The 23,829-nt window shown below is 52.4% G+C and overlaps 1 protein-coding gene and 1 long non-coding RNA gene across 4 annotated transcripts in view; one reads left to right on the top strand and one right to left on the bottom strand.

Moving 5' to 3' along the window:
• CYTH4 (cytohesin 4) overlaps window positions 1-10,055 on the top strand; it is a 30,910-nt gene extending 20,855 nt beyond the window's left edge. For all 3 annotated transcript variants that reach the window (XM_045165333.1, XM_045165332.1, XM_045165334.1), the window contains 5 exons: window positions 4,101-4,212; window positions 5,588-5,664; window positions 6,126-6,197; window positions 6,735-6,889; window positions 8,117-10,055. In XM_045165333.1, coding sequence (XP_045021268.1) covers window positions 4,101-4,212; window positions 5,588-5,664; window positions 6,126-6,197; window positions 6,735-6,889; window positions 8,117-8,189 — 489 coding nt within the window. In that variant the 3' untranslated portion in view covers window positions 8,190-10,055. The remainder of the gene's footprint in view (window positions 1-4,100; window positions 4,213-5,587; window positions 5,665-6,125; window positions 6,198-6,734; window positions 6,890-8,116) is intronic.
• Window positions 10,056-12,876: 2,821 nt separating this feature from the next.
• On the bottom strand, window positions 12,877-17,680 carry LOC123465672. The gene is made up of 2 exons (XR_006640928.1): window positions 14,977-17,680; window positions 12,877-13,492 (listed from the first exon to the last, which is right to left on the bottom strand). It is a non-coding gene; the product is annotated as an uncharacterized LOC123465672 (long non-coding RNA).
• Between the last annotated feature and the right edge of the window lie 6,149 nt (window positions 17,681-23,829).

Genomic DNA, 23,829 nt, shown 5'->3' with positions numbered 1-23,829 from the left:
TCACAGAGGAGGTGACTTTTGAACTGGCCTTGAAAGTTGAGTGGGAGTTTGCCCAGGGGAGAAGCAGGGAAAGGACATTCCAGAAAGAGGAAGTGGCCAGCACTTGACCTGGTAGGAAAGGGAGGGGCATCTGGGGTAGCCATCTGGGTACATACAGACAGTGATGGGCACCAAGTCCAGGGCTTTGAACAACAGCCTCCAGAGTTTACCTGCTTCCTATGGGCAAAGTGGAGCTGAGAACTATCTTAGAAAGACAGGAGTGAGATTCAAAGCCTGGCTCAGCAAAAATGAACTGACAATTCATTTCTAGGATTAGTGGTGCCCAGAGCTCTATAGAGTTTCAGTTCCTTCTGGGTCAGAGTCTGGCAGGAGGGGAGGAGACAATGTGAACCCCACCCTGGCAGCTTAGCACCCTGTGTATGTCCCGCAGCAGAAGTATGGTGGGGTTGGGGGAGAGCCTGGATCTGGAATGACTCTGGTGCTCTTCAGTGTTTGAAAACAGCCATGCCCTTAGCCCTTCACCCTCCTTGATCCCCAGAGAATATTTATTTTGGAGGGGGGCATGATATAAAATGAGGGCTTGAGAGTAGATTAGAGCTCAGGTCAAGTCCCATCTCCCCGTTGTTCACCTCCTGGATGACCTTGAGTAATGACTCACCCTCTCTGGGCCACCATTTCCTCAACCAGGAGAATGGGAATAATGACGCCTGCATCACAGAGCTGCTGTGAGTAGTAATTTTTAAAAACGTAAAGGGCATAGCCCATGCCAGGTACATAGCACAAGCTCTAAATGGTAGCTTAGGTCGCTATTAAGAATCATTAATAATTATTTAAAATCCCCAGCCCTTAGTAAACTGCCTGAAATGTGAAAGGCCTTTGAAAACTCATCTCATTGTGGTACTTAGAGCAGGAAGCTGGGCACACCTGGTCTGGCAGGTAATGAGTTAACAGCCTGCCAGCACCAGTCCTGTTGGATCTCCCAGGTGCCACTTTATTGCTTCTGTCCCAGGAGAGCCTCCTTCAGCAGCTCCCTCCTTAGGCATTTTTCCCAATTCAAGTCTTTTGTTAATAACAATGCGCTGCATTTGTATAGAGCTTGTAACTTTCTTCTCATAGGGCTTTTGGGTCTATTATCTCAATTTAGCTTCAAACTCTGCCTGGGAGGTCTGGAAAGGGTTTATTATCCTCCTTGGCAGCCAAGAGGCAGGGAAAAGAACAGAGCGTTGGAGTCACAGCCACATCCAAGTGCTAGCTCCTCCATTTTCTAGTTGTGTGACTTTAGGTAAGAGGCTTGACCTCTCTGAGCTCCCAGCTTATGGGATTAGTGTAGACATGTAAGGTATTTAGCACAGCACCTATGCCTCTGGGCTGGCTAATTAATCCAGAAGCTTTCAGGGCACAAAGTGAACCACACTGGCCTAGTCCTTGCTCTTCAAGGCTTTTACAGAAAGCTGCTGTGGACTGGGGGGTCTTCTTGCTTTCTTTTGGGGCTTCATCTTCCCCATGTGTAAAGCAAGGACTCAGCTTTAAGTATCTTTAAGTATCAGTTTGTGGCTTTGCAGAAGGATTCTCCAGGACATATAACATTTTTAAGTGACCTGATTTATGAAATTAAATTGACACAGACACATCACCTAAAGAGAGGTCACTCTGTGACCATGAGGGTACGCAGGTGGGAAAGGCTTTGGAGAGGTGCATGATGGGAGCAGGGGCTCAGGCAGGTTGAGCGAGTCTTGCCCTGGCCATCCTAATGGGGACAAGGCAGAGTGCCTAAAAGACTCAGGGCAAAGGCACAGGGTGTGGACTCAGAGGACAGGAGATCAAATCTCAGCTCCGCCTTTATGGCTGTGTGTCCTTGAGTGTGAGCCTCAGTTTCTCCATCTGCAAAGTGGGTTGATGACACTGACCTTACATTGTTCTCCTGAGAAGCAGACAAAGCACTTCAAGTGCCTGGTTCCACTCACCATGACACGGCTGCCCAGAGAGGGACCTGGGGTGGAGAAGGGAAAGAAGGAGAGGGGACAGAAGGAGAGCTCATCCACCCTCTGGTGCCACAGGTGGAGAAACCAAGGTCCAGCAAAGGAAACAGTCAGTTCGGGGCATCTTCTGCTGTGGGTAGGGCCAGACCTCCTGGGTTCTTGTCCAAGCATCTCCATCAGAAATGACTGTATATTGGGCTCCTCAAGTTCTCCTGACAACCACAGGCATCAGGTACCATCCCCACCCCCACCCACCCCCACCCCCAGTTTACAGCAAAGGAAACTGAGCTCCAATAGAGGTAGCTGGCCAGTGGGGCTCAGTCTGTGAGGAGTCCAGGTTCAAACCCACGTCCATCTGAGCCCTTCCTTCTGCAGAGACCAGAAAGCAAGATTTGGGAATGCAGATTTTGACTTGTTTCCCAGCTTCCAATTTCTTCCTTGGCTGGAGGAATTCTCAACTCATGTCAATGAAAAGATGGGGGACTGATGTTCAGCTTCAGGTTCGGCTAGATCCAGGTGCTTTGTTGAGGTCAGGGCTCAGTCTGGTCTTTCCATCTCTAAGCGACCTCCTCTTCCAAGTTGGCTTCCCTCTTAAACAGGCTTCCCCACAAGTTCCCCAGAGAGGACCTGGGCAACTCCAGGCTTCCATCTTGCTTAACAGTTTAGAGTCCCAGAATGAAGGCTTATTCACTGGTATAGGTCACAAGTCCCTCTCTGAATCAGTCACTGTGACCAGTAGGATGAAATGTTCTAATTAGCCAGATGGGAGTCATTCACCGTCTCCTGGAGCCATGAGGGAGTGCTGAGTGGGCAGTGTCAAACCCCTGCGCAACCTGGACAGAAAGTAAGGGGGTGATTCTCCAGAGAACAGAGCAGGTGGGGAATGATGGACGCAAGGCCAGTACAACCACTGATGAGTGGCTGTTGTCTTTCTGAACATGTCTACCCAGCCAGGAGAAGACAGCCTGATTTGGTGGTGGCAGGTGCAAGGGTGTTTTCTTACAGGGGGTGGGGAGAGCCTGGTTTTACAAGATACAGGAAATGTGGGTGAACAGAGCTTCTTTCCTTGTGGGGGCAGAATGTGTAGGCTGTAGAAGGCCCTCAGAAGCTGCCAGGGGGCTCCCCGAGGGTGTCATGAAGGATGAGGCCCTGTCTGTCCCCCTGCTTCCCGCCCTGGGCCTTCAGAATATTTGTATGGGCTGCCAGCTTTGCTGACAGAGAACAGGCCTTAGGGAACAGAACTCCTTCAACCAGCCGGCGCTACTAGGGAAAGCTCAGGGCCAGGCTGGGCCAGAACGGGAGGGGCAGCAGGGCTTCCTGGCTGCTCTAGGAATGCGGGGGCTCCAAAAAGGGAAGGTGGTCCCTGCCCTTCCCCACTCACCCCACCGCAGCCAGCTGAGTCCTCTCTGTCAAATCCAGGAAAACTTGCTACAGGCCAGCGCCCTCCTCCCCAACCCTTACCCTACCACCACCCCTAAGCTCCTGGATCAGAAAAGACGTTTAAAAACCAGCAAACACCATTTCTAAAACTTTGGGGACTCGAACAGTACTTATGAAATTTTTCATTTAACATTTCGAGGAAACCATCTGAACAGCAGCACACGCAAACACAACAGAAGGAAATGATTTCATTATGTCGATGATGGCGACCAGCATTGTGCCTGGTTTTAATCAGCAGAATTAGACAATTTAGAATGTTTTTCCCAAACAGTTGGAAATCTGGGCAGGTTGTCTATAGAAGGCAGTGTCCCACAGCAGGGGGTTCAAAACACAGAGGGATGATCATTGCCAACATCTACAACTCTCCCACAGGGAATTCTCAGCCCTGGCTTGCATACCTCTGGTGACAGGGAACTCATTGTCCTACAAAGTTGCTTCTTCCATATTTCAGCAGCTCTAACAGCTAGAAAGTCCTTCACAGAGAACTGAAATCCGCTTTCTGGGAAATTCCCACCCCCGAGAAGAGATCTCTGGTCTCTGCCTAGGAGAGGGGCCTATAAGAGCCAAGATCAGCATCCCACCTTGAGGCACACAGAGTCAGTGATCTGCCCGAGGCCACATAGGCCAGACCCAGGCCTATGAATGTCACAGCGGGTCTTTCCCTCCCTTCTCTTGGGGCAGAACCTCTTCGACAGCATCAAAAGCGAGCCCTTCTCCATCCCCGAGGATGATGGCAACGACCTCACCCACACCTTCTTCAAACCTGACCGCGAGGGCTGGCTGCTCAAACTGGGTGAGATGCACACTCCTGCACTCTGGGGCACATGCACTGATGTGCCTGCAACATTCACGCAACATGGCTGATACATGCACCCATTTGACTTGAAGCCTCGGGTGGTGGAGTTGAGAGTCTCCTGAGCCCCAGGGCAGCAGTCTGCTTGCCCCAACCCTCCCTCCATCTGTCCTGGGGATGAGGGGACAGTGGGGGAGGGAACAATGAGCAGGAAGGGAGACAGAAAACTGACAGATTCATAGATAAGGCCTTCAACCACAGATCTTTCTTCCTGAAGTGATTCTGAGGAAACCCAGGCCCAGTGAGGCTAAGGGACCAGCCCAAGCCACATAGCCAGCCAGTGGCAGAATTCGGTGGGCAGATGGCTGGCTGTCCCTGAAAGGTGGGGGGCGGGAGTGCGAGAGGATGTGGCTTGGGGGGCCTCTCCTCAACAGGACTAGGGGCAGGGAGGGCTCTGGGCCTGCAGAGGGGAGCTGTGGTGGGTGCCACAGCAGCAGCCGCTGCAAGTTCTAGCAGCGGAACTGTAGGACCCGGCCATCGGAGCCTGCCACCCCCACACACGCTGGGCACCTCTGGGCAGGGGCAGCCAGCCAGGCACAGAGGCTTTCCAAGCCAGAGGACAGATGCCGTATGTGAGAGCAGGGCCCTGGCCTGGGGGCCCATCCAGACCCTCCATCTCTCCAGGCCCACCTCCCAGTCCATCCACCTGCAGACTGCAGCCTCCTTTTCTTGCCCAGCTGACAGTTCTCAGCCCGAGGGCAGCTCTAAGTCACAGATCCCAGCTCCTCCATCCATCCTTGGCCTCAGTTTCCACAGCTGTGGAATGGTAACAGTCATCCCTGGGAGGATTAAACATGTGGGGAAATGACCATGCACTTGGGCTCTGGGGCTCAGACACTGGGGTTCAAATCCCAGCTCTGCTGCCAGACCTTGAGCTGATGATGTACCCTCTCTGCCCTGTGATCTCCTCATCTGTAAAACAGGGTTAATAATGGTCCCCTCCTCATAGGTAGTCATAGGGATTAATAAGTGAATGTTTCTTGAATCCTCTTGAATATTGCCTGGCAAACGAAAGATGAAAGGCTTAGAACAAGACCAGGCAGGGAGCCAGCCAAGGGATGAACAGAGTGGTGGGGGCAGGAGGAAAGTGCAGGAATGGCCAGCCTGCCCCTGGGGCCGGACCAGGGAGGAGCTCTGGTGCAGCCTGGAGGTGATGGAACCCCTCAGGTTTTAAGTGGGGGAGAGATAGATAAGGGGGAGGTGTGGGAAGCTAGGGGTTAGGGGGCTAGGATTGGAGGCCCTGCTCTTTCGTGGAGAGAAGTGCTGGAGCCCAGGGCAGAGGAGGGCTAACTGACTCCATCATTGGCTTTTGCAGGTGGCCGCGTGAAGACCTGGAAACGACGCTGGTTCATCCTGACGGACAGCTGCCTCTACTACTTCGAGTTCACCACTGTGAGCCTTACCCTACCCTGTCCCTCCCCTCAAATCCTTTCCAGATTCTCACTAAGCAGTCCATTGTAGAGCTGGGGCCTCTTTGAGATCATTTGGTCCTCCTCCACACCCATCTTACAGATGGGGTAAACAACTACAAAGAGGGGAAGGGGCTGGGCCAAGGTGCAAGGCAGAGCTGGGGCTTAATGTCCGGCCTCCTAACTCCCAGCCAGGGCTCTTCCCATGCTGCTCCCTTGCCCTCTCCAGGGCTGGTCAGAGTCTGGGGAAGATGGGCACACTCCTCTTTGGGATCTGGGGTGCCGCTGAGTTCAGACAGAGGAGCCTGGCAGGCTATAGTCCACAGGATCACAAAGAGTTGAAGGTGACTTAGTGACTAAACAACAAAACTTCCAAGTTAACTCCCTGCCCTTGACTCGAGACTCCCTTTGCTGATCCTGATATTTCTTCTTATTCTTCTGCAGGACAAGGAGCCCCGGGGAATCATACCCCTTGAGAATCTCTCAGTGCAGAAGGTGGACGATCCCAAGAAGCCAGTAGGTGTCACCGAGGTGGCCTCAGGCCAGAGCAGCTGTAGGAATTTCCAAAACAGAGTGCAGGGAGAGGGTGGCTGGGCTGAGCTCTTCAGGAGGCGAGGCCATGCCCATGACACCTTCCAGTAGCTCAGGCTTGCCTCAGCCTCCCTCTTAGGGACGGGGATCCTGGCATCAAGAGGCATCAAGAGGGCCTGGCCACACTGTCTCTCAGGGCCTGGCCCCTGATACTGGCTCTGGGACCTTCAATAAGTCTCTGCTGCTTTCTGAGCCTCTATTTCCCCATCTGTCACCTGGGGATTTTAAGGGGAATCATGGATTTAGGTCAAGTCAGGCACATAGTAAGTTCTCAACATGAGAAGCTGCCTGTTCTCCTCTCACAGGAGGGCCTGGAAGTCAGGTGTGTCCTGCTGCTCTTCCAGATGCTGGTCTTGCCCAAGTGTCTAGGCCTCTCCAGCCTCTCCGAGCCTCCCCAAGAGCCCACACGGCTGCTCTTTCCTCCCACCCCTACCCTGCCCTCACCTGGCCACTTCCCCACAGTTCTGCCTGGAGCTCTGCAACCCCAGCTGCCGGGGCCAGAAGATAAAGGCCTGCAAGACCGACGGCGATGGTAAAGTGGTGGAGGGCAAGCATGAGTCTTACCGGATCTCAGCCTCCAGCGCCGAGGAGCGGGACCAATGGATCGAAGCCATTCGGTAACAGATGGCTGGACTGGTGGGGAGGGGTCTCTTTTACCTTTCAGAAGCCCCTGCTCCTCTCAGGGTCCTGTTTCCTTGCCTGCAAAGAGGGCTAACTCCAGAACTTCCCTCCTGTTTCTGGCATGCAAATCCCTTCCACCATGTTCCGTGAGCATCCTCTCTGGGCCAGGCCCAGAACACGGAAGAGCAAGGCACAGAATTCATGGGAATGGTGGAGGATCATGGGAGATGTTACGAGTAAAGCTCTTTGCCCAGTGCCTGTTAGTATCAGGATCCTAAGTGGTCCTGGAAAGGCCTGGTGCAGGTGGGGAGGAGGACTTTCTAGGTGGAAGGAGCAATGCAGGCCAAAACAAAAGGGCAGGTCAGGCATAGGGATGCCTGGACATCTTCCTGGATAGCTGGTGCTGGGCAGCATGGGACCAGGCAATGCCAGGCAGTGCAGGGGTAGGGCTATGTAGAGACCAGGCAGCGTGAGGACTGAGCATTGGGAAATGAGGCTGCAAAGGATGGCAAGGCCTTGGTGGCCATGGCAGAGAGCTCAGGTTTCTTCTGAGTGTGCTGGAGAGCCACAGACAGGTGTGATGAGGGGAGAAAGTCCACTATGCAGGGGCTGGGGTTCGACAGTTGTGATGGGCAGTGGAGGGACAGGAGGAGGAAAGCCAGGTGAGGGGCAGGATAACACCTTGACTCTAAGTCCATGGGGAGATACCCGTGAGGGTGAGTCCTCTTAGACAGAGGGAGACACGGAAGTGGTCAATGGGCCGGGGACCAGGTATGTCCCAGAGACTTGTAGGGTCTTTTCCCTCCAATCTTGCAGCAGCCCTGTGCTGCCAGGCCAAACCCCCTCTCACCTTCATTTTACAGATGAGGACTGAGGTCCAGAGAGGGAAAGGACTTGCCCAGGGCTACACAGCCAGAGAGGGGCAGAGCTAGGACTGGCAAGCAGGTCTGCTGGTTCCACCTGGGCTCTTGTCACCTCCTTGCAAGTCTGACGGGGCCTGGGGAGGCATCCAAAGATACGTGGGGGCAGAATTCCTGAGGCTCTCAGGCCTGCCTGTGGCACACCCTGGCTCGGTCCTTGTTGGGGTCATCAGGTTTTACCCCTGCAGTGGGGCAGGCCAACCTCGCCCTGGGAGAAGCACACCCTTATTACAAGCCCTGGGAGATGAGATCCCCTTTGCCAGCCCATCCAACTCTGAAATCTTTTTACTACCCTCACTCCAGAGCCAGCATCACTCGTGTCCCCTTCTATGACCTGGTCTCTGCTCGGAAGAAGAAGATCGCCAGCAAGCAGTGAGCTTCCTTGGAGGTGGTGCCCGGTGTCCTGCGAGCCCCATGACCTGTAGTACCTGGAGACCCACTCCCACCCCAGGACCCGCACACATCCTCCTTCAACCCCCTTCACTTCGACTTGACAGCGAGGGGCAGGGGTGGGGGAGGCAGGGCTCAAGAGCCGGGGTGGGTGGGAACCACCAAGGTCTCAGAGCCCGATCATGAGGCTGCTGGCCCTGGGCATCCAGGAAAGGCCCTACCCCTGCCCCACGTCCACTACAGGAAGGGGTAAGGAAAGCGGCCACAGCCTGGCACCCTGCCCTCTCTCTGGGCCTCAGTTTCCTCTTTTGTTAGAAGTCTCCTTGCCCTCTGAAATGCCATCAGCCTTCAAAGCAAGAGGGGCCTGAGTGCTTCCTACCCTCCACCATGGTGACACCTCCGCTCCTGCTCAGGGGGTTCTCAGCCAGCCCCTCCCCATCTTCAGTGCGAGCTTGGCCCTCCCTGCCCAAGGGACACAGGAGACACATCTCAGATCCATGGACATGACCTCTGGGAGACCCAAGAGTACTGGACTAGGAGCCTGGACATCACAGTCTCAGTCCTAGCTTTGTCTCAACTTGCTGTGTGCCCTCGGCCGAGTCACACTCCTTCTCTGGTTCCTGGAAAACTGTGGTGCTTGGCTAGGAATGTCCCAGCCCTTCTGGTTCTGTGCACTTCACCCCTCAACCTGCCAGCAATGGCCCCTCTCAGACTGCTTTCTGTCCGTGGAAAGATAGGAATGTGCTGGGTCTCCTGAGGAGCTTCTGGCTGGAGATGTCTACACCTGTTTACTGAGCCGGAAGAGGCTCTGGACTGAAGACTGCTGGGAGGCGGAGAGCACAGTGGGCCCATCCTCAAGGATGTTCATTTTAGAGAAGGGACACGTGGGACTCCTCAAGCAAATGGCAGAGACATACAGACATACTCAAGCAGACATACTCAAGCAGAAATGGTGGTACAACCAAGAAGCCAAGAGAGCTTTGTGATCTGTGGTTACCAGGAGGGCTGCCTGGAGGCAGCAGCCATGCCATGAGTGATGTATACCCTTGTAGCAGAGTCTCCGCCACAATTTCCCTGCTGGACCACTGCCCAGGGCCCCTGAGGTGATAAGCAGCTGCCCCAGCAGGGTCCTAGCATCCTGAGACTCTCTGGCATAGCACCATCAAGCATGAAGCTGGCTTCACTACCCACAGGCAGGCAGTTCTGTCTCCAGGGAGGCCCCAGCCTGGAGGAGCATTCCACAAACAGGTTTCTTCTCAGTAGCACAACTTACCCCGCTGCACAGGCCCTGGGGGAGTCCCTAAAGGGAAGTTCCCTTGCAGGAAAACAGGATATGGGGTTACCTTGGCTCTACTGTCAGCCTGCGTAGGTGAGCCGGACAAGGTGAATTCCCCCAGGGAGGGGAGGCAACCTCTCTTCCCCCACCTCACAACACACACACAACACAACACACACACTCTCTGTGGGGTCAGGACAGAGTAGCTGCCTTGCAAGTGGTGAGGCCACTGTCTCTGGAGGTGTGCAAGCACCTCGTAATGATACTGCACTGAGGAGGATCTGTTTGGATGTGACAGGAAGAAGATTTACAGGACATCTGAGGTCTTCCACAGGCCCCATGGCAGCATGGGAGCTGAGTGCCACATCTGCTGCCTTTTTTGGCCCTGAAGGGGCAGCCAGGGGTCATGAGCTCTGAGGTCCTCTCCTGCCACTGGCTGTGCAGTCTTAGTCCACTCTCTTCCCCTCTCTGGTCCTCGGCTTCCTCCTGTCACTGAGAGGGTGGAATGGGGGATTTCTGGGCATGAGTGGCTGTTCTGGGAATCACTCAGAATAGAGAATAAAGCTCATGAGTCAACTCGTGGGTGGGGCTCTGTCCTCTCCATGACCACATCTGCCGTCCTTGAGGCCAGTGTAGACCCTTCACCCTCATCCCTTTCCCAGCTGGAGACCAGGAGGGCCAGATGGGGAAGAGTGGGCACTCAGCAGACCCTGGACCCTCATCCTCTGGCCACTTGGGGCTGCCACCTGGACAGAAATCTCCAGGAGCTAAATTTTTGAAGTAAGAGTCTCTCTAAGCAGGGGCAAGAGTGCACTGGTTCTGCCAAGGCCAGGGGAAAGCAAAAGAACTTCCCAATAGGCCATGCTGTCTGAAGACAGAAAGGATGCTGCTCAGGAGATAAGTAGTGAGTTCCCTGTCCGAGAAGGGATACAAGTACAGATTGGATCCATTGATCACTTGGGGAGTCACAGAGGGTCTTGAATTTGTTACTCTTCATTCATACTTCCCACAATCTTATATTAAGTGCCTTGTTTCAAGCACTGGTAGAATAAGACAAAAGCCATGCCTGCATGGGGCCGACGTTCTGGTGGTCCTGAGTTCTAGGCAGCCCCTTCAGATGTATAGGGCACTGAGATGGCCCCCACACCTTAATCCAGCCCCTTGTCTGAAATGCCACCATTGCGTCATTCTTTGAAGACCTTAAGGCGTTGAACTGATCAACTTTCATTCGGCCCAGGTTTTTGAAGCACCTACTATGTGCCAGGCTCCACACACAGAACCAAGGATCCAAAGATGATCAAGGCAAAGCCCTTGCTCTCAAAAGGAACTCAAGTCTAGTGGGGAAAGACAGCCCATTTCAACTCATGCTGTTACATAGAGTGGAGCACATGGGCCGGTGGAAGGCTGAGCTGGGCAGCGAGGCAATCCAGGGGGCTTCTCGAAGGAGCCGTACTTGAGTGTTGGCAGCCAGATAGGAGAAAAGACACACACCTGATACTGCAGTGAGCTCACTTCAGGTCTGCCCCTCCCCATCACACACATCTTGACTGCGAATTCCTCACAGGCCAGATTGTCACTGCTCGGTGCCTGGCACACAGGATGCGCGATAATTCTTTGACTGAAGTCAACTGAAGACTCTGGGCCTCAGCATTAACTAGTGCAAGTATCTAGAGGCGCAGGGAACTGTGGGAACTGTGAAGCCGCTAGGAGAGGGCGTGACTAGAGAGGTGGGCGGGGCCACATCGCCATCTGGTCCCTTTCTGCCTTGCTGGCCCGGGACTCACCAGCTCTGGTGGCCTCTGCCCACCTTCCCGTCCTTCTGCCACTCCTCGCTCTGGGCAGCAGGGGGCTCCCACCACTCGTGGATGAGAGGTTCCACGACGCAGGCAGACGGGAACTGAACTGGCTGCCCCTTGTAGGAATGAGGCCTCGGCCCAGAGTAGAGCCTTGACGTCCGCCTCCTGGAGAAGGATGCACCCGGTCAACTAGGACCTGTGGGATCCAGTAGCCCCAGACACCTGAGGGCACAGATGCCCATCGGCCTCCCCCCTCCCTTCATGTGGGGCACAGTCACCCCTGCTCAGCCAAGGAGTCGGGATACCCTGGCTCTCTGGCTTTCTGGTTGTGTGACCCTGAACTAGTAGCTTGCCCTCTCTAGGTGTGATCTTCCTTCCTGAAGGGTTCAGACAGGTGAGTTTCTGGACATAAACCTTTAACGGGAACTTCCCTATAAGTGTCAGAAGCAGGTACCAGGTGGCCCCTGCCCTGAGATGAAGTGAGACTGGTGTGTGTGGTGGGGTTGGGTGGCAAGTGAGAAGGTGCCACAAAAGACCCTTACTTTCATAGGCCACAGGGGGGCAGTAATGAGGCCATCCGGGGTGTCGGGGCAGGGCGTGGGGGGGAGGGGGGATGGGTTCAAAGCCCAACTCTACCCTGTGTCTTAAGCAAGTTTCCTAGGCATTCTGAGCCTCAGATTGCCCATCTATAAAATGAAAATAATAGAGTATATGCAAAATACTTAGAACAATGTTGAGTACCTGCTGCTGCTGCTAAGTCGCTTTAGTCATGTCCGACTCTTTGCGACCCCATAGACGGTAGCCCACCAGGCTCCCCCGTCCCTGGGATTCTCCAGGCAAAAACACTGGAGTGGGTTGCCATTTCCTTCTCCAATGCATGAAAGTGAAAAGTGAAAGTGAAGTCTCTCAGTCGTGTCCGACTCTTAGCGACCCCATGGACTGCAGCCTACTAGGCTCCTCCATCCATGGGATTTTCCAGGCAAAAGTACTGGAGTGAGGTGCCATTGCCTTCTCCGGTTGAGAACCTACTCAGGGTTAAGTGCCATTATTATTATTATCACTTCAAGGCAAACTATATACATGCTTTGATGAAGATACAAAACAGGCTGGACCATTGGAGGAGGCAAGATTCATGTGGAGGTTGAGGGGGTTGTAGATCTGGGAAAGCTTCTTGGCAGAGGTGCCCATGACAGATAAAATAACTGGAGGCCTGGCTTTTCTAGCCAGGAGCAGCCAAAACAAGGATGCTTATTCTGGGACTCCCTTGAGTGTCCCAGAACAAGCCCCCAAAGCAAGAAGGTGAAAGGATGAGTGGGGGCTGAGCTGTGTGCCCCAGGATGTAGTCCCTTGCATCTCAAAGGTTATTTTGTCCTTTGTCATGAAACTCTGACTGGGGATCCAATAACATGGCTGCTGAATGAGGCCATCACAGAAAGAGAGAGAACAAGCTTGGCACAGGATGGCCTGAGGTGGAGTAGGAGTGGGTAAGGAGGACCCCTGCCCAGTGCCTGGAAGCGTAGAGCTGGTCCTGGGGCCCTGCGCCCAGATGCCTGGGGCCAGGAAATGGGGAGGGGGCAGGCAGCCAGGAGTCGAGTGGCAGGTGTGAGAGACCTGGAGAAATTGATTTATTAGAGACTATGAAAAGAGCTAAATATGTTTGCCAGCTCAGCGATGACTCAGGCATTCCCCAGGGGTCCACAAAGTGTGAGCATCAAGGAATCAAAGTCAGGCCTCCTCCCACCCGGGCTCTGCCAGCCTGGAGCCTGTCCTTTGCAATGGAAGGATCACCCAGAGTGCCCTGAGAGCATTGTCCTCAGGGGGCAGCAGAGACCTCGCCCCTCCAGCCAGCATCCCCTGTATGCCCCCCTTACCAGCCAGACTTCTCCAGAATGGCTGAAGAATGAAGCTTCAGAGTGAGACATATCTGGGTCGAAGTCCTGGCCTGGTCCCAAATTGCTGCATGATCTTAGACAAGTGACTGACCCTCTCTGGTCCCACATTCACCAGGAAGGACAGATCCCCACCAAGTCAGGGCCCTTCCTCCATCTCCCTGTCTGGCAGTGTCATTCCTACCCAATTTGGCTTCTTCCAGACAGCTGTGAACACAGCCTCCTCTGCCTAAAATCTACCAACTTCCCTCCAGGAGACAAGCCAGATTCCACAGGGCCTCATTTCCAGAGAACTCGCTCTTCCGGTGCCGGGTTCCGGGCTGGTGCTCTGGGAGAAACAAGAATGAATCAGAGTCAGAGGCTGGAGGCAGGGCACACAAAAGAGGGAGGAATGGTCTCCTTGTGGAGCAAAGGGCTGGGGGGCTGCAGTAAGGGGGTGGAAAGGGGACCTGGGAAGACCAAAGGAAGAGGGGCTCTCGGGGGAAAAAAAGGGTCAGTTGAGGGGGCACTACAGGGACTGCTGGGGGAAAGGCGTGGATCCCCTGCACAGCAGTGAGCAAGGATCTGGCAGATAGGTGCAGTGAACTGTTCATCCAGCATGGAGGAGCCTGCGCCTGGATCAGCAGAACTAGGGAGCCAAACAGAAGCGGGGACGAGACCGGCCAAGGAGCAGTTAGCACCAGGGGCTGGGGAGGGGGTCACGGCAAGAGACTGGGGAGCTAGAAGTTGTTTCCAGGTGGTCCCTCTGGCTGCTAGTAGGGATGGATTAAGGAGGTACATGAAGGCAGGGGCATGGGATGCTGGGGGAAATGACTAAGGGACAACATGGAACCAAGACCATCTGACCTGAGACCTGTGCAGATTTTAGTCATCAAATTACCAACCAAAATGGGGCCCCTTCTGAGAGTGCTGGAATGCCAGATGAGAGTGGATGCTGGGACAACAGGAGCAAACGAGGACTGTCCCAGGTCCCCAAGACATATGATCACCCTGGATACTGAACATATCTACTAGGGACCAGCAAGGAAGTGGGGACATAGAAGGTGGACCTATGGGCTGGAAGGGACGTGACCCAGGGTTGCTTAATCATGGACAAGCAAAGGCAGCTATTTCATGAAGAGCAGATGGGGCTCTACCACCACCTAATTCCAGGGAACACTTCCCCCTTATGAGTCTTCCCAAGTCCTGTCCCAAAGGGGTGTCGTATGGAAGGATCATGAATGTAGCAAGCCTGCATTTGTATACCAGACACCCTCTGCAGAAATTTGCAGCCACTGTCGTACGAGAGTGGAGTCGTTCTTGCAAGACTGAGAATGGGGACTCTGAACAGAACTGCCACAGGTGCCAGGGGCTGCCCATCCCATCCTTCCCTGCCCAGCTGAAGACCCCCCTCCTGCAGAAGGTTTTCCCTGACTACTCCAGCCTTTACGGCTCCTTCAAGATTCCCAGAAGTTTCAGAACACAGGCCCCCTAGCCCCAGGACCTACTAAGGGGACTTAGTACCTACTTCTGTCTCAATCTTAAATATTCACAGTTGTGGCTTTTGGAGATCTGGCTTCATGGTCTGGTTCTTCCAGGCTCAAGAGAGGGTATAAGATTTGATTCTGCTGCTGGACTCCAAGGCCCACAAGCCCCTTCTCCCCATCGGTCTACTTCTACACAGAGAGCCTCCAGCTTCATTCACAAATGCCTTGGCCTGTAAAACCATCCTTCTTCTTCATGAGGAAACTGAGGCTCACAGAGGTCAAAGGGCATGTGCTAAGGGGTCACCCACCATTGAGGCTCCATGAGAAAGACAGAGGCAGAAAGTACCAGTATTTATTGAGCATCCTTCATGTCATCTGATCTGGTAGCTCACAGGGTAGACAGGATTATTTCCATTTAACAGATCAGAATGTGGAAGCTCAGTGAGTCTGTGACTTGCCCAGAGTAACATGGCCAGGAAGCAGCATCTGATCGGCTTGTTTTTGTTGAGCTGTTGAGGCTGGGAGGACCCAGGAACCTGCAGGGAGCTTCCAGCAGAAGTAGAGGATTAACTCTGTGACCTTTACAGTCCCCTTGATTCTTTGAAACTAACACTTAACATTCTTCTCTTCCTGCCTCCTCCAAAAGATCTTCATTTAATAAACAAGAGCCCAGAAAAGACCCAGCTTTGACCCAAGGAAATTATATTTTGAATAAAATGTCTCCTATGAAAAAGGAATAAAGCATGCTCATTGGAGAAAATTGGGAAATGCAATGATCAAGAAGAAAAAAGCTTAGATCAAGAATTCTTCAACCTGATATCATAAACATTTCAGATTATTTCCAACACACTTATACACTTTATGTGTCACATCTCTGCAATGCTTCTACTGCATAGACAAGTTTGTAAAAGTCCTTAACACGACAGAAGCAATATTTCCCCAGTTGTATCAGTCAGCTCAGGGTAGGTTATGCTGTAATAACAAATAACCCCTAAATCTCAGCACCTTCACACATAAGACTTTATGCCTTGCTCACACTGTATGCTTAGTGGGGGTTGGACAGGGGCCTCTGTTTATCACAGTCACTCAGGGACCCAGACTGGGGCAGTGCCATCCTAACGCAGTCCATCCAGAGTACTGTCTGGACATTATATCACTTCTGCCTACATTTCACTGGCCAAAGCAAATCACATAGCCACCTAACTTCAAGGAGCCGGTGAGTTACCCTCTACCACCAGCCTACCAAGAAAGGAGAACAGAAATACTTGAATAGCAGCACTAATGCCCATTATAATTAGGATGACCAATTGTCCTCATTTGTCAGGACCAAGGGCTTTCCTGGAACGCAGGACTCTCAGAACCATAACTGAAAAGTCCAGGGCAAACCAGGACAAGCTGTTCACCCTCCCTGTACCATGTTACATATTCTTTACAAACTCATTTCTCAATGACTGCACAACAGTCCATCTAGTAGATGAGTCATGGTTTTTATCCCTAATCCCCTATTGTTGGAGACTTAGATTGTTTCCAGTTTTACACATTTATAAATCCACTGTCTTAATAGCTTCATGAATAAAATCTTGTTCATATAGCTTCTCAGAAGTGCAATTACTGGCCATTTTTCAGGCTCAGAATACTCACTGTCCCTCCATATTTCAAAAGAGTTTGGAACAATATGACTTGCCTTCTACAGCAGAAGCAAGGTCCACTCCTGAACACTCACCCGGAGCCCTGGGCAATCATTCTCCAATCTTTGCAGCAGAATCCCCTGGAGGGCTTGTTAAGGAGGGCTTGTTAAAACAAACTGCTGGGCCCCACCCCCAGGGTTTCTGATTCAGTAGTTCTGCTGCTGCTGCTGCTAAGTCGCTTCAGTTGTGCATTTCTAGCAAGTTCCCAGGTGATGATGGGGGTCTGAGACCACACTTTGGGAAACATTGCCCTAGTGGTTCAGTGTCCCTGCTGTGTAATCTGACAGGTGATGCTACTCAACTACACACCATCTGCGTAATTGGGAAGATCGTGTACCTGATCTCTCTCAGCTCAGTTTCCTCATCTGTGAATTGGAGCCATTGTGAGGATGAGCACAAGCAACATTTGGAGAGCTTTTAAAAGCATATCAGGGACTTCCGTGGTGGTCCAGTGGTCAAGACTACAAGCTCCCAATGCAGGAGGCATGGGTTTGATCCCTGGTTGGGGAACAAAGATCCTGCATGCCACTCCAAGAGGCAAAAAAAAAAAAAAAAAGCTCTGTTAAAGACGGTTATAGTTTTCAGCAACAGATTGAATAACTTCATGCTTTAAAATATTTGTTAATTTGAATAGAATTGCAGTTATTAAAGTTTTCATGCCTTTTATGTCTTGAGTGGGAATGAATTTTTTTCCATGCAGTGATGTAGCATTTGTATTTCCTTTTGAATGTGAATTGTCAGCTCCTGTCCTTTGCCCACTTACCCTCAGGTTTCTCTGTCTTTCTTCATGGGCTGCCCTAGCTCATTATAGAGCAAAGATAACAGACGGACCCCATGGCTGGGCTTGTTTGCTACAAAAAATTCTCCAAGGCTGCTGCTTGCCTTTCGGTGAGGTCATTTTTCTGGTCATTTTACAGAGTGGCCAAATCCAGTTGACTTTTCCGTTTTTATTTCCTCTATCACTTTTAAGCTGAAATTGTCTCCCTTCCCCTGAATGTGAAAAATATAAAGGAACTGGATTGTGAATGATGGAATTTGGTGCACACTGACAGTTGGGGATGGAGTGGGGAGTGAGAAGAGGGTGCCCTCCTGGCCCATCTCAAACCCTCTGGTTTATGCCTCTGGGCATATTCAGAAATCCAGGGCCTCTCAGCAACACCCACCACCGTGCACCCTCAGCTCTGCCCCAGGCATAGCCATGTTGTCTGTCTGCCCAACGCCCCTGCCTAGAGAGGCACTGGACGGTTCAGGTTTGGATGGGGCCACTGAAAACTGTAAACTGGCCATAGGCCTTAGACAGCTTCTGGTTCAGATCTCTCAAGTGTTTGCCCTGTAAGCTTTGCCTAAGTCTCTATTTTCTCACCTTTAAAATGGGATTAATAATACCTGAAATTGATGGTAAATTTCAAATAGATCACCAGACATGGCGCGCTTAGCACACGGCTGGGTGCAAAGAAAGCGCTCAAGTAAATGGGACTCGTGCTGCCCAATTCTGTTTCCAGGGCAGGGGCATGAGCCCCACAGCCTTTCCTCTGTGTGGACTGAAAATACCCAACACTGCGAGCCCCAAGTCCCCAGGTCTCCGCAGAAATGAACCTCAGTGCCTCGAAGCAATCGCGCGCCCAGGCTTCCAAGCGCGACCCCAGACTCAGCCCATCAGCCCTGCCCGCGCCCCCGGGCTCCCGGGCTCGGATAGGTCAGGCTGGTGCCGAGAGAGCAGAGGCAGCTGCGCGCCCACCCCTATCTCCCCCGGGCGTCTGAGCGGGTCTCGGGCCCAGCCGCCCGCAGATGAGCCTCGCGCGCCTCCTGCTCCCGCGCCACCGCCACCAGGCGCGCTGCTGGGGCCTGATTTCCATAATAATCAGCCACAGATCTTCCGAAAAGGCCGGTAGCGGCAGCCGCCGCCCACCAGGGATGCTCCGGAGGGCGGGCGCCCCCCTCCCAAACACACCCCACCCCCGCCTCCCCGCCCAGGAGGGAGCCTCATTTTTAAAAGCTTACAAGAAACTGTGCGCTCGGGAGGCAACTGCGAGACACCAGGAACGTCACTCTCTCCATTAAAGGGGGTGGGGGTGGGGGGGCAGCAGAGAGGACGTCGAGCTAGTGTAGACCAGCCCCAGGGACAGGAGCAGAGGAGGGAAACTGGGGAGCCAAGGGCGGAGGCAAATCTTCACTGCGGCCTCACAGAGCCTCTGAGAGTGGGGTTTTCTGCTGCTGCTGCTGCTGCTAAGTCACTTCAGTCGTGTCCGACTCTGTGCGACCCATAGACGGCAGCCCACCAGGCTACCAGGCAAGAACATTGGAGTGGGTTGCCATTTCCTCCTCCAATGCATGAAAGTAAAAAGTCAAAGTGAAGTCGCTCAGTCGTGTCCAACTCTTAGCGACCCCATGGACTGCAGCCTACCAGGCTCCTCTGTCCATGGGATTTTCCAGGCAAGAGTACTGGAGTGGGGTGCCATTGCCTTCTCTGGGGTTCTCTGCTAAGACCCACTTTACAGATGGGGAGACTGAGGCCTGGAGAGGTTTCAGGTCTTCCCCTTGATGAGTGGCTGAACAAGGACCCGCTTCGCGGGTGGTGGATCCAGAGCTCGAGACCTACCATGCTGCCTCCTCCAGAGCAGGGTGTGTGTGTGCTTCCCAAGATGAGCCGACCTTGGAGACAGACTGCACAGAGCCCACAGGAGGAATGCCGAGGTCCTGCACTGCACCTGGAGCTGATCTGGTCTGGAAGTTCACCGGCTTGCCGAACTGAATCCGAACCTCAGCTCTATCACCTACCAAGCAGGGGTAAGCAAACTGCAGCCCACCAGCCAAATCCTATCCACCACCAGGAACCAAGCATGATATTTACATATTTTAATATTTTTAAAAATCAAAAGAAGAATAAGATTTCCTGACACATGAAAATTATATGAACTCCAAATTTCAATGTTCATATATACAGTATTATTAGAACACAGCTATCCCCATTAATATTGGCCACTGAAATCACTGCTTTCCACTACCATGGCACAGTTGAATCGTTCTGATGGAGAGACATGGCCCATCAGGTCAAAAATATTTACAACCTCACCCTTTCCAGGAAAAGTTTGCCCATCCTTGTACTAATGGGACAAGTGATGAAGTCTCTGAGCCTCAGTTTCCTTGTCTGAACAAAAGAGAACAACATTAAATCAGGATTAAATGAAAAGACATCATTAAATGCAAGGCATCAGGCAATTAGTTCCTTTCTAGGCCCACCTTAGAAATACTGGTTTAGCCAAAAAGTTTGTACGTTCAGAATTTTCCATAACATGGAAAACCTGAACGAACTTTCTGGCCAACCCAATATCTTTCATTTTCTTCTAGCCCCTCCCATCCCAAATCTTGGATGAAGTGAAAGTTGCTCAGTTATGTCCGACTCTTTCCGACCCCATGAACTATACAGTCCATGGAATTCTCCAGACCAGAGTACTGGAGTGGGTAGCCTTTCCCTTCTCCAGGGATCTTCCCAACCCAGGGATCAAACCCAAGTCTCTCGCATTGCGGGCAGATTCTTTACTAGCTAAGCCACCAGGGAAGCCCAAGAATTCTGGAGTGGGTAGCCTATCCCTTCTCCAGAGGATCTTCCTGACTCAGGAATCAAACCAGGATCTCCTGCAGTGCAGGCGGATTCTTTACTTGCTGAGCTATCAGATCAATGCACCCTGAACTCAAAGTGTTCACCACCCACTGCCTAACCCTGCTTGCCCTCTTTCCATTCTTACCAACTGAGCTCCCAGCCCTCATCCAATCAGTGATCAAGCCTGACTGGCTTCCTCTTAGCTCCCAGCACAGTCCCTGGCTTGCAGTAGATGCTCAGCAAACACAGTCTAGATAAATGGATGGGCAGTCTTTCCCTCTTTTCCATTCCCTCTGTTCTGACCTCCATCATCTCCTGCCAGGTCTCCCTGACCCCTTCACACTCTCTCTGGTATCACACCTCCCCCTGGCTCCTCACTGCTCCCTCTATTCAAGCCATGCTCCCAGTGCAACATACAAGGGGCTGAGTTACCGGCCTTGTTCAGTCTTACCAAACATCTAAACTGCTAGTATTTCCCAGAACCCCAAAGGTTGGATCTAACCTCCAGGTAGTTACTCATGCTATTCCTTCTTGCCTGGATTCTTCTTCCTTACCTCCAGTCCAGTGGGCCTGGCATCCTCTACTAGACCCTTCCCCAAGACTCAGTTCAGTCCCAAACTCCTCCTGGAAACTTTTCAGATCTTTCACCCACCTCCATGGTCTCAGTTTACAAAACTACTTGGGCACCAGTGGGATTTCATTGCCATTATGAATATGCATAAACATAAATGCATTAATATGCATGCTCCTCGTGAGCCCTTGAGTCCCCTGAGGTCTGAGACTGCAACTGGCATTTCTGTATCATCAGTCCTAGGAAAAGCATGGCCCAGAGAAAGTTCTTAGTAAAATTTTTAGTAAATGCAACAATGAAGGCAGGAAGGAATTAAGACATATGGGATCTTGCCCTTCCCTTGCTCAACAACTTTCAGTGGCTCCCCAGTTCTCCTCTATAAAGGCCAGGCACCCAGCCTAGTCTTTAGGTCTTCAAGCCTTATAGGCAGTGACTCTGATCACACACCCTGGTGAGGGGTGGGAAAGGGGGTGGGGTAAGCGGGCAGGAACAGAACTGGATCCCCCAGGTCTGTCTTCCCTAAACAGCCCCAGTCTCCAAGCATTTGCTCGTGCATTTCCTGCTCCCTGTACATCCTCTTGACTCACCCCCATTTGTGCCTATGGGAGCCCAGGCTTCAGGGACGCAGAGGCACCTAAAGTAGGGAAGCCAACTACCGTCACATTGCCCAGATCCCACAGCAAAAGACAGTGAGCAGGAGGCCTTGGGTCCAGGGTGAATCTTGCCTTTACTATGAGGACATCGCTTCACCTCTTGCAATAAAATGGAGAATAACACTTGCCATGTAGGGTTGCTGGGAGGTTAGACATGTTGTGGTTTAAAGATTCTGGCACACAGTAGGTGTTCAATAAACAGCAGCTCTTCCAGGCCTGGTGGGAGCTTTTCTGCCAGAGAAAAGGCTGGGGGAGCAGACCTAGAGCTCCCCTCAGTCTGCAGACCCAACCTCTCTCTTCCCCTCTCTCCTTCACCCCCGACAGCGCCTGCAGCCAGCGACTGATGCTGCCGTGGACAGAATGACAATGAGGCCAAGGCCTAAGCAAGCCCATCTGGGAACTCAAGGCTCAAGGATGAAGATGAGGCAGGGACAGGCAGGGGTAGGAGAGGGGCAGCCAGTGGGGAAGGAGTTCTGGATGAAGGTGGGGCAGAGGCTGAATAGGAGAGGGCAGAGCAGAACAGGGCAAGGCCGGGCAGGGGTTGCCAGAAGTACGGGATGGGGCTGGGATGAGGCAGGCCTCGGATAGGAACCAGAATGGCTGGAGCAGGGGTTGGGCTTACTGGAGAGAAGAGGCTGGAACAGGGATCCAAACAAAATCATACCACACCCATGGGGCAGACTGTGAGAGAGTCAGAGGTCCTCCCAGGTCAGGAGTGAGAAAAAAGCACTTTCAGAAAGAGTTGGAGGAAAAGGAATCTAAAAGGGAAGTATGAGCAGGGAGAGGACAGGAGGAAGCCACCAACACTTGAGTCCTGGGGATAGCCCCATTTGTGCCAACTTCCTCCCTTGCCAGGTGGGGCCAGTGCAACCAGAGAAGGCAAAGGACTCACCTAACCACCCCCAACCGCCCTCCTCCACCCCAAAGAGGAAGCTGAATAGAGATCAGCTTATCTCCAGACTCAGAGAGGAGGCAGAGGGAGTGGGTGGGGCTGAAATAGCGGGCAGGGTGGGACCAGCACAGACTTCTGGTGCTAACAAACCGGGGAGACCACAGCCATTCCTCTCAGCTGATGCAAGCCCACATCACAGAAGGCTGGTCCGATTCCTGCCACCTGCCCTGCTCATGCCATCTCCCCACTTTTGTTTAAGTCAGTGGCACCCCCCCCCCAAACCCCTGCCCCAGGGGCACCTTTATCTCCTCCACTCCAAACACTTCATTCCCTCCAGTCTCAACTCACCATCCCCTGTCCATGCACCTTGACTCTTCAGGCCCTCAGACAGTGCAGCCCTGATCTCTCTCAACAATGCCTTTCTCTCCCTCACCCTCGGGACTTGATGCTACTGGGGTTACAATCTGGTGATCCAAAGTATGTGTTGGTCCCCCATAAATGTGCTTTAGTCCTCACAAACAGTTTGAGATTCCGCCTGGCCAGGTTCAAGTCCCAGCAGCTTCATTTTCTAATTGAATTTGTATGTTGTATTGGAAGCACAGTTGAGTTACAATGTTGTGTTAGCTTCAGGTGTATAGCAAAGTGATCCAGTTATGCGTGTGTGCTCAGCTGCTCAGTTGTGTCTGACTCTCTGTGACCCCATGGACTGTAGCCCTCCAGGCTCCTCTGTCCATGGAATTTTTCAGTAAAGAATAATGGAGCAGGTTGCCATTTCCTCCTCCAGTGGATCTTCCCCACCCAGGGATCAAACCCCTGTCTCCTGCATTGGCAGGTGGATTCTTTACCATTGTGCCGCCTGGGAAGCCCTGATATGCATATATCCATTCTTTTTCAGATTCTTTTCCCATATAGTTACTACAGAATATTGAGTAGAGTTCTCTGTGCTATACAGTAGGTCCTTGTTGATTATCTGTTTTAGATATAGCAGTATGTATATGTTAATCCCAAACTCCTAGTTTATCACTACCCTCCACATTTCCCCTTTGCAAACCATAAGCTTGTTTTCTAAGTCTGTGAGTCTGTTTTGAAAATAAGTTCATTTGTATCATTTCTTTAGACTCTACATATAAGTGATATCATATGTTATTTGTCCAGCAGTTTCATTTTTGTATAGTAGCTGCTTCATAAGTGCCAGCCCCTCCCCCTTCTCCCAGCCCATTGATAGCTCAGGACACACACACCCACACACAGCATGTGACCAGCAGCAGCTCCTGGACTGAGCCTAGGTGCCCTTCTGTTCCCAGAGGGTGTGTCCGCTGCCTTGGCCTCTCAGCCCTAGCCTAAACTGTCCAGCTTGGGAGAAAGGCCCATTGCTCATTCCCCTTGAGTTTCTGCAGCTCGGGCAATCAATCGGTCGCCATAGCAACCAGCGCTCCAATCAGAAGCAGACACTTCATTGGCTGGGCTAGAACCACCCACTCTCTCACCCACTCAGGCCAGGCCATGCAGGTCCCTTACCTAGGACTACCTGGGCTCTGGCACAGTCTGGGGACACCTGCCAGCATCCTCAAGACCCTGGGATCTCCAAAGAAAGTGCATTTTCTTGGGAGGAGGGGGGAGTGACAGAATGACCACTCCATCTGACCTCTTGATTCCCATATGTTACTGCTCTCAGTGCTCAGAAGAGGCCTGAGAGGTGGGCATCATTAGCACCCTGGACAGACAGGAAAGCTGAGCCCAACTAGAGAGAGAGTGGTGAAACTGAGTATATATTCCCTCCTTAAGACCCTACCT

Source organism: Bubalus bubalis, chromosome 4, assembly GCF_019923935.1.
Source record: "Bubalus bubalis isolate 160015118507 breed Murrah chromosome 4, NDDB_SH_1, whole genome shotgun sequence".
Lineage (NCBI taxonomy): Eukaryota > Metazoa > Chordata > Mammalia > Artiodactyla > Bovidae > Bubalus > Bubalus bubalis.
Note: the sequence above shows the minus strand (reverse complement) of the source record. Positions and strands in the feature narration are given on the sequence as shown.